The 17,641-nt window shown below is 44.8% G+C and overlaps 2 protein-coding genes across 6 annotated transcripts in view; both read right to left on the bottom strand.

The window, feature by feature from the left end:
• Positions 1–1,195: 1,195 nt before the first annotated feature.
• Positions 1,196–12,010, bottom strand: LOC109511280 (noelin-2-like). Of its 4 annotated transcripts, none has more exons than XM_019862246.1 (10): positions 11,398–12,010; positions 10,807–10,939; positions 10,127–10,635; positions 7,619–7,768; positions 6,109–6,264; positions 3,070–3,289; positions 2,530–2,636; positions 2,209–2,385; positions 1,745–1,918; positions 1,196–1,621 (listed from the first exon to the last, which is right to left on the bottom strand). In XM_019862246.1, exons 3-10 carry the CDS (start codon positions 10,274–10,276, stop codon positions 1,301–1,303), a joined length of 1,455 nt encoding a protein of 484 aa, XP_019717805.1. In that variant the 5' UTR covers positions 10,277–10,635; positions 10,807–10,939; positions 11,398–12,010; the 3' UTR covers positions 1,196–1,300. The 4 variants fall into 4 exon arrangements, with proteins under 4 accessions (XP_019717805.1, XP_019717807.1, XP_019717806.1 ...); XM_019862248.1 differs by having other exon boundaries at positions 11,407–12,010; XM_019862247.1 differs by lacking the exons at positions 10,127–10,635; positions 10,807–10,939; positions 11,398–12,010 and adding an exon at positions 9,475–9,996.
• A 2,226-nt stretch (positions 12,011–14,236) lies between these two features.
• LOC109511253 (collagen alpha-1(XI) chain-like) overlaps positions 14,237–17,641 on the bottom strand; it is a 34,129-nt gene continuing 30,724 nt past the window's right edge. For both annotated transcript variants that reach the window (XM_019862166.1, XM_019862165.1), the window contains one exon: positions 14,237–16,669. In XM_019862166.1, the coding sequence (XP_019717725.1) occupies positions 16,523–16,669 (147 nt within the window). In that variant the 3' untranslated portion in view covers positions 14,237–16,522. The remainder of the gene's footprint in view (positions 16,670–17,641) is intronic.

The raw sequence follows: 17,641 nt of genomic DNA, 5'->3' as shown, positions 1-17,641 counted from the left end.
TATTTGAATGGATGAATCGCCCTTTTGTGTAAAAACGACATCTTTCACTTCAGGCCGCGAGGGAGCGTGGGTGTTCGACTTTAATTGGCTGCTGGCTTGCTCCGAAGGCTATAAATAGCTTCGACAAGGTGGTGCTCTCTGCTTGTTATTAAATATTAAAAGGAGCCTCGGCCACTCATTAAACATAAGTTACTCTTGTGTGTTTTGTACAATGAACACCTTCCCTTTGGTTTCGCCATGATTTCACCTCGCTGCACAGGCAGTCTCTTTTAATGCAGTTGCATTATTTAGCAGCCGGCTACCTGACCAGCGGGACCAAAAGCCAGCGGATATACGAGGAGATGAATAAATGAGATGGTGAAAGTGATACAGATGCCAAGGTTGAGTTGAGCCAAAATAACATTTCAGGTGGTCGCCGTCAATAATTAAGAAGTCAGTGCGGAGGAAAAAAAAAAACCCTCATTCAACAAAATAAAGCTTTCAATTGTATTGTTAGAAGTTCCAGTTAGCATGAATCCCAGCCCCAAAAACTCAAATGAATGTTACATTTAGCCAGTTCCAAGCCACCATAACAGCATTGAACGCTAATAGTTATAATCTGCTAATTAACAACTCTGACTACTGAACTATTGAATTGCCTTTATTGTCATGACACATTTGTGCAACGAGATTTCACTTAACAGGCACGCTCTGCGAACGCTAACGATGATGAATGCTAATGTTAGCAAATTTCAATGTACTAAATAACTACAATGAATGATAACAATTGCAACCCACTAGCGAACAAATTTAGAGTATTTTTACTCGGTTGCGGGTGCTATTGGAAGCCTTCTGTCGTTTACCTCAAGGTCCCAGATTGTAACATTGGAAACGTGCACCCAGAAACCTCAGCTCGCATTGGGTCAGACTCGAGCGTTCGGCTGGTTGGACTACATTTCCCGTGATTCTTAGATACGGAAGCAGGTAGTTCTAGTTCCGCTATCTTGCAAACGTGAACGTCAACAATTGTGACAAATGCTAATGTGAGCAAGCTATGTCAATTTGCTTACCTGGCAACTCCGGTGAAGATTCACCAGTTACAACATTGTCTTAACAAACGACTCCAACGAATGCTTATGTAAGTCAGCTAACGCTAACTTAAGTGAGACGGTCAGTTCCTCATGCTCGTTAATGCTAACGTGGAAGAAGCGACGCATGAAGTTTATTGATGTTTATTGAAGGAAGAAACCATGCGGACTCGACACATCCACCACAAAGCCGACCGTGTGCGTGACTCATCTCCAGTCTCGTCTAACGTGGTCTACCCGTCGGTGCGTATGACGTGAAAGAGCGTGACGTTGTAGAGCACCTGGTGACCATTGTTCCAGGTGTAGAGCGCCCTCTCTCTGGGGTTGTAGTCCATCATGCTGATGTGTGAGTAGAGATTGTGGAATGGCACGTCCGTGTACTCGTACGTGGACGTATTGGTGTTGTAGGCAAAGTGGACCTTGGCTCCGGCCAGGTGCGAGTTGGTAACGTAGAGGACGCCGCAGATCATGAAGGCCTCGCCCGCGCTGCGTTTCGGGAAGCCCGTGGACCAGCTACGTAGTATGTCCAGCGAGCGGGGACACAGGCGGCTCACCTGAGCGCAGAGGAGATCATTGTTGAGCGAACATCTCCGTTGAATGCCAACGTTAGCCAATTACACCAATTTGTCATAATCAATGCTAACGGCTCCAAGTGCGATTGTTAGTTTTGTCATTACTACGATGTTTCCAGCGTTGAGTATGGATGTATAAACGGCCCACAGGCCCGTCTCGTCGGCCATGAGGTCAATGTCGGAGGACCCCCCCCAGCTGTACGGGAAGGTGTTGTTGTAGCCCGCGCCGCTAAGGCTACGCTGCAGCAGCACGCTGCGAGAGCGGAAGTGGTATTGCACCTACAACACGCGCGCACATATGCACACACACACACACACACGCACACACACACACACACACACACACACACACACACACACACACACACACACACCAAAGAGTTTGCATTATATTACTCTTGGGGGGGACCTTCTTCAAAAACCGTAACGAAATAATTAGTTTCCAGTTCATCAATAATTGGCAAACATTTTAAAAATTGACACAATATATCAACTAGAATGAAAATGATTAAATATGTGCCCCCACACCCCAAATTGTGTGCATGTGAACGTTTGTGTTTTTGGCCTACCAGGATGTTGCTCTGGTGCTTGTTGTAGTAGAGCGAGCCGTTGTAGACCACGTGGCCCGTGCCGGCCCAGGCGTGCGGCAGCAGGTGCTGCACAAAGTTCTGGCCCTTGGTGAAGTCGGCCATCGTGCGGTACTCCAACACGCGCCGGCCGCGGTAGAAGCCGTCCATGGCCCACACCTCAACCGCAGGCACAACAATGCAAGATTTCAACGCCGGGTTCACTTGTGACCCACCCAATACAGACCAACGCACGCACGCGCACACACACACACACACACACACACACACACACACACACACGGGGTAGAGCGGAAGAGTCACCCTGCTGTCAGAGCTGGGAATCATGGCGTCAGTCATCCAGGAGCCGAAGCGGGACCCCGACGCCCGCACGGTGATGGGACCGTTGACGGCTGTCAGGCGACCGCAACCTGCCCGCCGAGCACATGCAAAAAGAGAGAACTCGCTTTGGTTTGAAGGCAACACAGAAAAACTGTCAAATAAAGTAACTCAATAAAATTTGACGTTTGGGAGGGATGTTCTGGTTAGTGATGCAAAAATTCGATAAAAAAACGTTTTGCTAATAACGGAAAAATAATTCGATACTACTCTTAATATCTTCAGCTATAAATTAGGGATGGGTGAGTACCGATAGCAGGTTCCGGTATCGGGACATTACTGGCCTTATTTTTAGGGAACGGGTACTCGTGGAGGCTGCCGATACCACCCACCGATATATAGCAAAAGAAAATCTGACATTGAGTAAGCCCCCCTCCACAATAGCGGGCGCAATTTGACAAACTGTGTCAGAAAGAAAGGTTTTGACGATGATACGTAAAGAGTACCGGTAAATTTGTAGCGGACCTAGCTTGTTCATGCAGCTGTGCAGTCGGGTCTCCAGCAGCAGGACTCGCCTCTGAAGCTCCTCGTAGTCGTATGCTCCCACCTCCTCCTGCATGGCCGTCAGGACCGCCGACAGGTTGAGCAATTCGCCTCGCAGGGCAGCCAGCGTCCGCACGTCGGACCGGTACTGATCTGCCGTGGACAGAAGGGGCTGAAGCTGGGTCACCTGACCCTTCAGCTCCTGAGCGGCGGCGACAAGCAGACGGTTAGCATGACTTCGCTTCTGTTGCAGCTTCTTTTATTTGCGCGCAGCATAGCACCTAAGTGCAGCTTCACCATGTTTGTAATGCTCACATTTCACTTGTGGACGCCGTGTCCAATCTCGTTTTTTGTCAGAAGTTGTTTCGAGGTTTGGGGGTTAGGTCTCGGTTTAAACTTCAGCGTAGGGTGCTCAGAGGGTTAGTTTCGAGGGGCAGCTTGTTTTGGAATTTGGAATCGATGTCACCCATCAAGAATCTTTGAAAAACTTGCCCAAAAAAAAAAAAAAAATCCAGGACAAATAGAGCGAAGCCCCTCGGCTGGTTGTTTCTCGAACGAACCAACGTGAGGGGATAATCTTCTCACACTCGATGGGCAAAAAAAATAAAATAAAAAAGGTTTATTTTCCGACGCTGTGTGGTTTGAAGTGGCACTTCAGTGGCAGCCAGATTATGTCCGTGGGAGAAAAGCGCTTCTATTTTTTCACACGCCTCTTTTCTAAGACGCTACACAGCCGCAGAGCTGTTCCCAGCACTGCACTGACTTCAAGTACAAACACCAAAAGTCGAGGGAAAGCCTGGGTCGAACTGCTAATGTTTAAAAAAAAAAAATCTTCAAATGACTTGCCCAAAATAGGACTTTGTTCTTGTAATCTGAAAAAATATATACCCCAAAAACAAACAAACAAAAAATCTATTAATTTATTTTTTTTTTGGGGGGGGGGGGATCTCTTTATTGCTAAGAAACGGGTTTGGCAAAAATGCAAAATTTTCTTTGATGTTCACCTCGAGGCTACCCACGGCTATCAGAGACCCTGAATTGTTTTTGAGATTTCCAAAAACACATTCGCATCACTGAGCAGAATTGATTGTCTTTGCCGTTTCCAAAAAGATGGTCGCAGATTACGCAAAATTGTCTTTGACAAAATTGCCTTGGACATTTATGGGAACGCCTGTGCTCGGGCTTTTGGGGAAGACAAAATCATCTTGGATGTCCACAAGAATCCCCACATTAGGTTTGCCAAAAACGCAACTTTGTCTCCGATATTGACAACAACGTGCGGTAGGTTCGTCAAAGGTTCTAAATTTTTTGATGGCTGCAAAACCGAGGACCTTTTTGAAAATAAAAAATCATTTGTTGTTGTTGTTGGTTCATCGAAGACACGAGACGCGCTCACTTGGTTTTAAAGACATTGGAAAAGAAGCTCATCATGACACCGGGAAGCGGAGACGCTGCATCCTGTATTTCTATTCACTAACTTAAATAATCAATAACCACAAGCTATTTTTAGCAACACAGTAGGGGGGCGGGCGGAGTTGGGGTGTGGGTTTCCTCTCTGCGGGGGTTCCGGATTGAAAGGAAGGAATTAGAAAAGGTTGGCCGCAGGCGCAGTCAGATGAAGATGAGGAAGAGGAGGAGGAGGCATTAGCAAGTCAAATCGAGTGCTGCTTTTGCTTTCGTTCTGTTTTTTTTTTTTCCTTTCCACAGGAAGCCCACAAGATGTCACACCAATAGCGAGCATCAACCCCCCACGCCCCCCAACCTTAGTCAATAGGTGCAGACGTTTCTTGATTCGGATGCCAAATGACGGTTGTTTCCTCGCAACGCCTGAGAAGTGGGGAACAATGGCCTCCATCGAACCCAACTTCTGTTTTGTGCTTGTCAAAGTTGAAAATGAGGATAAATGTGAAATTTCCATACCAACATTGACTTGTGAAACCAAAGCAGAGGGAGCGCTTTTATCGTCCTCTCTGCTTTTTGGGCCCTCACAGGTGACGTGGGAAGAAAGAAAAAAAAAAAAAAAGGGGAAGAGATGATGCCTCGTGTCCTAAAAAAAGCGTTTTAACTCTGCAGGCTCACAGAAAGCAGCTCACGCATCTGAGCAGGGAACCATCCGGAAGAGTGAGCTGCAAAACTGATGAGTGAAAGCTAACCAAGACAAAGGAAAGCCCAACAAACGTTTGACAGAGCCAAGCTGCATCAAAGTTGGGCTTTCGGGCAAAATCACACAAAATGGAGCCTTCGACAAAGTGAAGAAGGTGGCTGAAAAATCAAAACTGCCTTGATGTTGATGACAAGATGGATGTTCGGAATGATGACAACTAAATCGTCTCTGATGTGCACAAAACCCGTTTTCGTTAAAAAACATGGCTGACGTTTTAATGTCTTCAATGAATGCAAAAAAACCCCAAAACAACAATTTAGCGTCTTTCACAAACCCAACACAATGAAGCTTACGTCAACATGAGACAGTTTCGTCGGGAAAATTCACGTAACTATTTTCAGAAAAGGTCAAAATCGGTTTCGTCTTCAACTAAGATGATGTACATCTTTCCGTAAAGCATCAAAGACACAGTCTCTAATGACCTTAAGGTTACAAAACCTTGTAGACACACTTTTAACAAAGCTCATCGATGCATTTTCGTCTTCAACAAACCGAGCGTCCATCTTGTCGTCAAACATCGCAGATACTGAAATGAATGTTTTCAGAAAAGATCCAAGACAAATTAGGCCCTTCGGTGAGCCAGCTGATGTGCAAAAAAACCCCAACCCAAACCCCCCGCCTATCCTCCCCTCTGCTTCGGTTTTGTAAGCCAACATCAATAATACAATTTCCCCTTCCTCCCCTTCGGATTGGTATCGTTTTTCTTTCTGCCATGCAGCGCTCTCAATCTTTTACTTAGTGCAGCGATGCAGGTGTCGGCACGGCGACAGCATCCACACGCTACTTGAGCCCCCCCGCATGAAATCAATGTGTTCACGGCCGAGCTGGCGGTCGCGTGTGCACGCGCGCGCCCGTACCTGCAGACCCTTGGACGTGAGCGTGCGAGGACTGCTGGCGTACGAGTGCAGGCGTCCGTCCACGCCCCGCAGCAGCGGCTCCGACTCGCGAAAGTGTCGCAGGTCCCTGGAGGTCCGCAGGTGGACCCCCTCCACGGACTGACTCACGTTCTGTACCTGAAGCGCAACAACAACAACGACAGTACAGTTCACCGTCCATCTGTCCGTTTTCGAACCTCAAGCGGGACGAAGCAAACGAAACCTCAAGGGCAAAACTTAAAAAGTCTCCTTGACAAATTCGGCATCTATTTTTTTGGAAACATGAAAGACCATTTAAAGTGCCGTTGAGCTTCGCTGAAGGAACAAAATGAAAACTGCTTTGTTTGTCAAATACCCTTGAATGTCATGTTAGTCACCAAAATGCATTGCAGTGGGTTATTGGGAACAAGCGTACAGCAAATTTTGCTTTGACCCTCAACATGTTAGGTTCTCAACATCAAAAACCGGGAAGAGTCTTTGACACATCCCAACGTGCACTTTTTCCAAACCAAACATCAGGGATGGGCAAGTACCAGTACCGTGCCGATATCGGCTTAATGTGAAGACAATGGGTACTCGTGAAGGCTGCCGATACCGGCCACTGATACTTAAGGCAAGGCAAAAAAAAAAAAGTCCTTTTTGCCAATAGGTGGCGCACCGCGGTGGCAGTTGAACGCATTAGCCAATCGTCACGTGCGTCAGAAGAAAGAATGTGGTGGAAATTTGATGATCAAAAGTTATATCGGCACACGGTATTGATGAGTAATCAAGAGTGCAAATTCATACTGGCAACGGTCGGAAAAATAAAATCCCTCACTGATGCGCACATCTTGGTAACGAAGACATGGAAGGTTCCGACTTAGTGTCTTTTATATTTCCACAAAAAAAAAAAGCCTGCTGGATTTTCCAAGATTCAGATAATCTATGTGAACGTCAAACATCATTTCAAGTCTTCACCACGTGCGTACGATCACAGAAAAGTCAAAATGATCTTTGATGATGAAACCATGGCCCCTATGTAAGTGTTTATCATCGAGGTTCATTGACGACTCTCAACTTAAGTCAAGGAACGGGAGGGTCTTTCCTCTTGGCCCAAATGGATACGTTGGGTGAGGAAAAAGCAGATTGGGTTCGGCTATATCGGGTTTGTGACGTAATTCTTGCACGTGTGCTGAAGTGAGGGTGTGTCCGGTATTTTATTTATTTATTTTTAAATGTATGCGAGCCTGTCGAGAGGGCTGCCTGCCGACTCTCACTTATGACAGCTGCGATGAATTATTGAGTGCACATTTCTCGCAGAAACACATTCGCAATCTCCAACTATGACATTACAAACTCATGTTGCTTGAGTGCATTGGTTTGTGTGTGTGTGTTTTCCACTGGTCTCCCCAGCTTGGGACAAACGCTGCTCTCCTTCTTGCGTTTGTTGGTTTACATTCCCAAAGTTGTTCATTTTTTGTGTGCGGCCCGGCATGCGCACCCGCGCGCCCACCTGTTGAGTCAGCAGGCTGAGTTGACGACCGCGATGGTCCCGCTTGCAGAGGTTGCGGGCAGGAGCCACCACGGCGCACACGCAGCGGCCGTCCGGGTCCGACGCGGTGCTGTACACCTGCCAAGCCTCCTCCGAGCCCGGATACAAACCCTGCGCACACAATCACACGCGCTGAAAACGTCAACGGCGATCCCCCATCTTGCCTTTGACTGCTTCATCAACCTCTGAAGAACCCGCGTGCACATTCGGACACTTTTGGAAAAAACCCGCGCGCCCCCAATTTGACCGCAGCAGAGTTTGCATTGAGCTTGCACCTGGGAACGGAAATGGGACGCAGTCATTGGCCGGCCGAGGTGTCAAATCATTACATGCGGGAAGCAATGACTGGCTCGGTAGCGTGTTCACCGTTCGTGATGCCAAGAGAAGAACACAACCACTGGTTGCCATCTCAATGCCACGCGTCTCCAAGCAGCCTCGCTGAACCTCTGACATCGGCATCCGTTTGTGCGCGAGCCATTGTGTCCGCGTGCACGCGTTGACATCAACTCCAGGGCTTTCCAAGGTTTGCTGTTGCCACGGTAACAAATGGCCAGAAGCCCCACGGAGAGCCAGCCTTCCCAAAGAGAAAATATCACCCCTGGTCGCACAAACAAAGAGGTGTATGCATGTGTGCGCGCGCGCGCGCGTGTTGAAATGCATTCAACCTCCATTGAAAAAAATAAAAAATAAATCACCAGTGTTGCCTTTCAAAACGGTGGTTATTTTTCCAAGGATTGGGCGGAGTCCTAGTACCTCCAAAGTTGTGACTTTCATTGGTCAATAATTTGTATAATTAGCGCGCACACACACACACACACACACACACACACACACACACACACACACACACACACACACACACACGTGGACTAGCCAAAATAATGGATCTGTAAAACAAACAAACAAAAGAATAAGAATAATAAAATAAAAAAGATGACTTAGGAGGTGACGTGGCATTTTCCGTCACGTGACGTTCGCCAAATATGCCCCGAGGCACTGTGATGTCATTTTCAGTCGACAGCAAAAGACAAAATGGCCCCCGTCTGTGATGGATGAAAACAGGTAAGATTTTACTGCTTATTTAATTCTTATTCCACAAACGCACTGCCCGAATGCTTTGTTTGCGCTGCGTGCAACATATCAATGCCTAAGAAAACTTGCGACACAATGAATTGAAGGAGTTTGTCGTTTGACCAAGCGCTTCATCCAAATGATCTGAATAATGAAGTAACAGATTGGCAGTGGTCTCGACCGGTCGACTAGCCTGTCCGAGACGGATACAAGACGATGGTCTGACTGATTCATCGGACGGACGATTTTCATCAGCCGATTTGAGATTAAAAAAGACAACAACACATTAAGTCATTAAAACATAAGATGAACATTTTTGCCTATTTCTGTTAGAAAGTCAAACAAACACTAAAGCATTGCTAAAAAGTCAAAGGATCTGCCTCTAATTCCTATTATTATTGTTGTGAGCATTTTCAGACTATGAAACAAGTCATTTTAGTCATATATTTTCATCCTGCCAATAATCGGAATGAGTATTAGCCCAATAATAATCATAATTGTCAAAATTCCAAGACCTTCAAAATGTGGCGTCAAGACTGAGCTTCGGTGCGCCAAGACGAGTTTTTGCTTCAACTCTCACAATGGGTCTGATTTAGAGGGTGTACCTAATGTTTCGACCTGCCACTTTGCTTGAATCTTCCGGGGACTTTTTGAGACTCAATTCCTCAGGTGACAACTTCAGCTGACATCACATTACAAAACCCTCAAAGTGTGTGCGTGTACGTGATAATGTGAAGGGTACATACGCTGACGATGCGTTCGTGTGTGCCATCGGGGGAGACGCCAACGGTGGTGCCGTTAAGTCCCACCAGCGAGGGCAGCGTCTGGGACATCCAGTTGGTGACCATGGCCATGGTGCTCAGCATGGCGCCGATCTTCAGCATAGGCACACTCATCTTCACGCACGTATTAGCTCCTTAATTAAACTGTTGACATCCCCCCCCACCTCAAAAAAAAAAAGAACGAAAACGTGCGCTGGTTGCTTCCCAACATCAAGTCTCCCCGGTGATTAAAAATCCTGTCATGGCCATGTGAGGATGCTTCCAAGATGTTGTGAGGAGCTCTTTCTCGCGTTCGCCTTCGCTCTCTTGCATCCCTCCTCCTCCAACCTGAGATGACGTCAAAAAAAGCACACGCACACAATCAAAACCGTGTGTCCTCTTTTTCCTTTCCCTCTCTTTTGTCCTTGTCCTCCTTCCTGTCCACTGCAGTCCGCCTCGTCGCTCTGCTTCCTGACCACGTATTGATTGATTGCCTGGGTGAGTGAGAAAGAGAACTTTGCTTGAATCTTCCGGGGACTTTTTGAGACTCAATTCCTCAGGTGACAACTTCAGCTGACATCACATTACAAAACCCTCAAAGTGTGTGCGTGTACGTGATAATGTGAAGGGTACATACGCTGACGATGCGTTCGTGTGTGCCATCGGGGGAGACGCCAACGGTGGTGCCGTTAAGTCCCACCAGCGAGGGCAGCGTCTGGGACATCCAGTTGGTGACCATGGCCATGGTGCTCAGCATGGCGCCGATCTTCAGCATAGGCACACTCATCTTCACGCACGTATTAGCTCCTTAATTAAACTGTTGACATCCCCCCCCACCTCAAAAAAAAAAAGAACGAAAACGTGCGCTGGTTGCTTCCCAACATCAAGTCTCCCCGGTGATTAAAAATCCTGTCATGGCCATGTGAGGATGCTTCCAAGATGTTGTGAGGAGCTCTTTCTCGCGTTCGCCTTCGCTCTCTTGCATCCCTCCTCCTCCAACCTGAGATGACGTCAAAAAAAGCACACGCACACAATCAAAACCGTGTGTCCTCTTTTTCCTTTCCCTCTCTTTTGTCCTTGTCCTCCTTCCTGTCCACTGCAGTCCGCCTCGTCGCTCTGCTTCCTGACCACGTATTGATTGATTGCCTGGGTGAGTGAGAAAGAGAAAAGAGAGCAAGAGAGAGAGAGAGAGAGAGAGAGAGAGAGAGAGAGAGAGAGAGAGAGATGCTGGGAACTGATCAGCATCCTCGCTGCTCTCTGTGGCGTGATGCTGCTTACATTGTGGTGCTTTTTTTTTTCCAAGTGCAACAGTCCCACCTTGTGGTCATAAATGTGTCTCCTGCCATCTCATTTGTATGATTGGTGTGGGACTTCCACTGAAGGGATCTGGGTGTGTTAGCCAAGCGCTGGACTCCGCTCGATTGTTGATCAGGATGTCCTCAGTTCAACTCTACGACAGTAACAGTGGTCGTACATACAAATTATGGAAGATTTTTTTTTTTCTGAGTGTCATCCACCCAAGTCATCAACTAAAGAATTTGGGAATCATTTGTGGAAGTTTAGAACCACGAAGCCATTAATGACCATTGACCACCGTGTACATCCACGGACTGGGCCGGCCCGCTAATAGCGAAAAGCTGTTTTGCCGAAACATAAGCAAATTCAACAAAACTCGAAGATAAATGAAAGACAGAAGGTTAAGTTCAGCAAAGAAATGCCAGACATGTTAATTAGCGTCGCTGTATCTACTATGGTCAAGAACAATGCCTCGTACTGATGTCCATAATCGTTTATTTCGCTTTCATGATGAAACACCGCGAAAACTAAAAAGACATTCCAAACATGAACAATCAACATTACAATAATCTGTTTGACACAACATCAAATGAGTGAACACCGATAACATACCGTCTGTACCTTGTAAACCGACTGTAAAGAAATTGAAAATGCAGATCTCTCTCTCTCTCTCTCTCTCTCTCTCTCTCTCTGTTTCCTTCGCGCCATTCGGCATACGTCAGCCTAAACCGGAAGTGATCTTGCAGGAAATATTGCACATAGTAATGAGAAAAGATTTAAAAGAGAATCACAAATATTAACGTTTATAATGAGACAAATGTGCATTCATAAAATTATGAACCCAAACAAATATTACAGATTTTAGTTGACAGAGCAGCCAATTGAAAACGATAGTTGCGCCAGTGACAGTTGAACTCTCTCGATGAAATATATGTGAGCTTATGTAAAATGATTATTTTCTTTTAATATCTGAGCATTATATTCTTTTGTGTAACAGTTACCTAGGTTTTATTCCGTACAATAATTGCTTAAAGAAGTTTATGTTGATATTGTCTGATTGGCTGAAGGAAACCAGGAAGTGTTTGAGAAGCCGTTAGAATGTGTGTTCTAGTTCGTTCGGGAGTTGCGGAGCAGACGTTGAAAGAATCAAAGCTGCGTTCAAAGGATTCCATCTCTCCTTTTGACCTTTCTTAAAGTACAGCTATCCACTAAAAACCTACGAACCCCTCAACTTACATGTATATTTCGTAGTCCGGTCCTCGAGAGCCCCCATCTTGCCTATTTGAGATGTCCCCCTCTCCAACACACCTGATTCAAATAATCAGGATCATCAGAAGCCTTGCAAAATATTGATCCTGATCATTCGAATCAGGTGTGTTGGAGGAGGGGAAACGTAAAATAGGCTGTAAAATGCAGTTAGAACAAACAAAACTCAATGTTACAGTTGTGGAAATAAGCGCCAATTTGATGAAGATGTAGAAAGCTGCTCTTTGCTATTGTCATATGATGGTGTGAGAACCCTGACTTGAAAAACACCTTTTTTGGGGGGGCGGCGTCAGACCACTGATAAACTTTCTGAGCTCTGCTCACCTTGGTTGGTGTTCCGAAATGATGTGGGATTTGGGCGCGTCGCTCTCTACGATATAATCGCAAATCGGATTTGTGTCGAATTTCTGACAGAAAACAGTTCTTGGTGTTAGCTTTTCAAGGGGCTGGTTCACCTGTTTTCAGATTTCCAATGAATTATTTATCCACCACCAGCACAATAGTATTCAGAATACCGTGTTTAGACTAATAAGGGCACAGCTTTTCTTTTTGGACATGACTTCCCCTTTAAGAAGGTACAAAACAACAACAACAACAAAAAAAAAAGCAATAAAACTCCATAAGCCTCAAATTGCCTGCTCCTTCCACTATAAGGTGCCATTTAAAGCGTCACCTTTGACAAACAATTTATAATGTATGGCTGAAAATAGGCTCCGAACAGTCGAGAAAGACTTCTTGTGTTCACTCAAGTGCGTCACCGGCTAGATGGGCTGCAGATGTGCTTAAGACGTCATGAATGATGAATGAACAGGCTGCGGTGAATGCAAATCGTCTAGATGCCTTACCCGAAATCCTGCAGGTGGAAATAAAGTACAACCCACCTATCTTGATGGAGACTCGTCAGAGATGGCGTGCTCTTTGCACGACAGGAAGTGACGGAGGAGAACGAACGACCATCTTTTGGTTACTGCAAGTAAATTTGTCAAATTGGGAAAATGATTAATAATAAAGTGTTGCGGTCGTCACTACTGCGACCTCGTCAAAAAGTTTCTATTTCGTTGTTCTACTCTTCCCTTCTGTTGTTGTGTGAATTATTCTGTGGTTTGGTGAAGTTGATCGGAGCCCAGATGGAGAGATTCTGAGCCCTCATAAATGTCACAACAGCAGGCCTCAAAGCTGAATAATTGTGTTTTTAAAACATCCCATTGGTTGGCATGCAGCTATGGCACGGGACGACATCCGCCAACGTATCTAAGTCGCCAGCGCTTATCACTAGCTCATGCACTGAGAGCACCTACTTATGTTGTACGCACAGATTACTGTTCGTTTTCCATGCGAGATGTGAGTGTGCTACTTTCAAAGGAAATAAGAGGAGCCGCTGAGATTGGCTTTGAATGGAGTCGGCCATGTTCACGCCCACAACACCGCACACTGCCTGTTTTTCTTTGTTTGTTTGTTTGTTTGATTGTTTTCAACGTGCCGGCTTGCGCGCAACTGCAAAGATGCCAACATTGGTCTGACACCTGTCCGTCCAGATTTAGGGCTTCTCCGGATATTTGCCGGGTCATTAAAATAGAGCCCTTGAACACAAAGCGCAGTGGTGGGGAATAACAGTCGTAGGTTAGCAGAACAAGCAACTACATTCCTGGTCATGACCCTCTTTTCCCCAACGCTATCTTCAGGTTTCATGTTGAACCCGAACCTGCCTGAATAAAAGCATATACAAGCACTTTTGGCAACAATTATTTGTTTGACATGTTTTAATTTTTCCACATTTGCCTTCCTTTCTATTTAAAAAATGCACACATGTAAATGACAAGGGAAAATAAATGAAAGACTGTGTTTCTATGAAGTGATGCAAATCAGGTTTGGATGGAAGTATTGTCTTGCTCCAAATACAGCGGGATGAGAGTCTGTGCAGTAAGCAGGGCTGATGTTATGTAAACGTCATGAGGATTCACTGTTGAAATGAAACTCCATTCAAACATTTGCTCAACTTCTCCAAAAAACAAAACAAAACCAAAAAAAAAAAAAAAAACCCTCCCCTACGGCATCCCTCTGGGGCAAAGCATATATACAGGCTGTGTGTGTGTGTGTGTGTGTGTGTGTGTGTGTGTGTGTGTGTGTGTGTGTGAGGTAAAATTGAAGTCAGCTGGGACAGTGCAAAATGTTTAAAAAAAACAAAAACACTTAAGGGCCATTTTGGATGTGCCGAATGAATGTAATTGGAATCTGCCAGCTGATATTTGTTTTCAAAATATTTTAGCACAGCACTGTGTTGTTTAAATTAGCGTTTAAAAACAAAGTAAAGCTACACACACAAAAAAAAAAACGAACTAAAAACACTTGGGATAATTTGCTTGCCTTTCAAGCATTTATTTTTTTGTCCACCAGATGGCACTACTTTTAATCCATTTAAAGCCTGCACGATTTTTTTCCTTTTTTTTTTTAGTTTTCAGACATCGCCAAAGAACAAAAGAACACTGAAAATGTCTCTTCCAATCTTTGAGACATCTCAGGGCACAATTTATACATTTTTTCTGTCCTCTAGATGGCACTGTTCCCCCCATTCAAAGCATGCAGCGATATTTTGAGTTGTGTTTCATCTGACCGTTAAAAAAATCGAGAGAAAATTGTTGCATACGATCCAGATCCAAAATCAAAAGATTTACTTTCAAAGGTATTCGTCCACCAGATGGTGCTACTCTTGCCCATTCAAAGAATCTCACGCCTTTTGACAGTTTTGTATGCTGCTATGGAAAAAGTATAACAAAAATCAAGGTTCCTACCAATGAATAACAATAACAATAATAATAATAACAATTTGAATGACTATTTTTCCATTTGTCCACCAGAGGGCACTACTTAAATCCCATTTAAAGAATGCAGCAACGGGGTACACTTTTTACTGTCTTTACTGACATTATGAAGATCAATGTTGCCAGCAATCATGAAGCCATCTGAGGGATAAACGAAAATAATCAACAATTTGAAGTTGTTCAGATTAGTTTTTAGCTTTGTGCACCAGAGGGCGCTATGTTTCTCCAATTCAAAGCATTCAGCAACATGTCACATATTTTCCTGTTTTTTTGAAACTGCAAAAAATAGGGATGCTTACAAATCAATGCTATTGCCAAGGCTTAAGCCATATGAGGGCCCAATAAAAAATATTTCAATGTGTACTCATTCATAACAATGCTTGTCCAGTCGTGCTCTCTCTACTTTCCGCCCATTCAAAGCGTGCAGTTTTCTGACACTAGGAAAAGATGAAAACCGAATACATACAAATCAATGTTGCCATCGATCATTGTTTGATCTCAGAATGTAATAATACAAATAAGCAAATACTCCTTGAAATTATTTTTAATGTAATTTTTTTATTTTGTTCTTTATCTTAAAATTGCCATTTGTCATTTTTTAACCGCTAAAAATGAGCAAAATATCATTTAATTTTAGCTGCTTTTATATTAGCCTGCAAAATGGGAAAATATTCAACAATTTACCATTTCCAGTATGCAGCACAATTTACTCTTTTTCTGGAAACATCATGGTATTTATAGGGTTACTACTCCCCAAACTATCATTCCAAAATCTGGCCTCCTCCAGGGGGGAAAGTAAATATAAATATCCTCGAGCTATTTTTTGACAGCAGTTTTTGAGAAGGTGCTATTTTTTGTGGTTGCGGACAAATGAGGGAGGATATTTAATATTCAAATGTACGTTATGTACCTTTTTTTATTATTATTATTAAGTCACTACCCAGTACAAACAATGTCAAACTTCTCATTAAAAAAAAAAAAGAAAAAAAATGCACTTCCTCCGTTTCCCTTTGTAGACAACAGCACCATGACGACATCACAACCACACAAATAAGCATAACAACGTGGCTAAAGCTAATGCTAATAATCAACAGCAATGAGGTTTTTGGTGGGTAAATTTGAGCAAATTGCGACCATTCAAGTATTTTTGCACTTTTGTGTAGTGGCAAAGCAGCAGCATGTGTAGGCGACAATCAGGCATCATCCATTTTTCGCTTGTGTTTGTCCTCATTGTGTGGTGGTGAGTGATCTGGAGCCTATCCCAGCTGGCTTTGGGCGAGAGGCAGCGTACGCCCTGGATTGGAATCGTAGGACACTCAGAGACAAATAACCATTGCCACTCATAGATAATTTTGTGTCTTCAATGAAGCTACTACCATGCACATTTTTGGAATGTGGGACGAAACCGGATAAAACCCACTCCACACAGGAAGGCAGGAGCTCAGATTCGAACCCCAAACCTTCAGAGCTGCGAGGCAGACGTGCTAACCACTAGTCCACCGTGCTGCCTAATTAGTAAGCAATAAGATATAAATATGGTGAGGCACCTGCTCGGAGTCTTGGAAGTAGTTTGTTTTGCTTTTCCCTGCACGTTAAAAGAGTCTGTCAGTTTTGCTCTTTTTTTCAGTTCCGTCCCATGCCGTCCCGAAGGTTTAACCGCCGAAGCAGACAGGCCCGACCTGGAAGCCGAACTTTTGGCCTGTGTTGCCAAAGTCGCTCACCGCCACATCGACGATGGGCAACGTGTTGGACTGGGGGGCGTCTATTTCCAACACCGTCCTTTCTTGTCCCGAGCGCGTCTGGGACAGAAAAAACACCATGGCACAATGGTTATTTTTGGGGTCATCGAAGTACATTGGGATCAAATGCTCAGAAGCTTGGGAAGTGTGGAAGAGAGATAAATAAAAGAGTACTGGGAGGGAGGAAGAAAATGTGTTGGACAGTGCTGCGGAAGTTCCAGAGATAAAAATGCTGAAAATCTCTTTGGGAGTGACAAGAATGGACCAGGATCAGCAAAGTAGCTACTCAGACGGACAGCACAGAGTGGGACGAAGCTAGTAGAGACAAAGCCAGTGAGACCAGTCACACTGCATCGTTTGCAGTGGGCAGCAATGACCAGAAGACAAGAGACAGAGCTGGAGGTGGCCAAGATGAAGATGCTTAGGTTCTCTTTGGGAGTGACGAGGATCAGGGTGTAGCTGATCAGAGGACAGCAAAGACTAGAACAAAACTAGAAGAAAACAAAGCTAGCAGAGGACAAACCAGGAGAGGGCAGAACTTGCAAAGGACAAAGCTAGGGGAGGAATACAATATAGAGTTTTAAGGAGTGATGGGGAAATGAAGTTTCAAGGTGCTTCATGAACCAGTTGTATTTTTTTTTGTCTCCTCTAGATGACACTGTCACTGTAAAGAAAGACATTTAGATTTAAGAAAAGGCAAGTCAGTGTGCTTTCAAATCGATGGTGAACAAAGCGTGCCATCTAGAAGAGTCAATAAACACAACAACTGGTTCGTGAAACATCTTGAAGCTTCATTTTCTTATCACAAGTTTTGAGACTAACCATGACCAGACAGCAGAAGACACAGCTGGAGGCGGCAGAGTTGAAGATGCTAAGATTCTTTTTGGGAGTGACCAAGACGATAAGATCATCACACGTACCCCTTTCCCACTGCCGCAAAACCACGGGTAAACATGCATTTTTGGGCAGTGGGAAAGGCTCACTGGCCAGTGTCGATCCATGTCCGCCAGCACGCCATGCGAGGTGGGTTGT

Source organism: Hippocampus comes, unplaced genomic scaffold, assembly GCF_001891065.2.
Source record: "Hippocampus comes isolate QL1 unplaced genomic scaffold, H_comes_QL1_v1.1 scaffold7, whole genome shotgun sequence".
NCBI lineage: Eukaryota > Metazoa > Chordata > Actinopteri > Syngnathiformes > Syngnathidae > Hippocampus > Hippocampus comes.
The sequence above is the reverse complement of the archived record's forward strand: the minus strand, read 5'-3'. Positions and strand labels throughout refer to the sequence as shown.

Excerpts from the sequence above, each read along its gene's own strand:
- LOC109511280 (XM_019862246.1), bottom strand. The coding sequence starts at position 10,276 with ATGAGTGTGCCTATGCTGAAGATCGGCGCCATGCTGAGCACCATGGCC. Across the intron at positions 2,637-3,069 it reads CAGCTGCATGAACAAGCTAG|GTTGCGGTCGCCTGACAGCC; the intron begins GTCCGCTACAAA and ends CTCGGCGGGCAG. Across the intron at positions 1,919-2,208 it reads AGCACCAGAGCAACATCCTG|GTGCAATACCACTTCCGCTC; the intron begins GTAGGCCAAAAA and ends CGCGTGTTGTAG.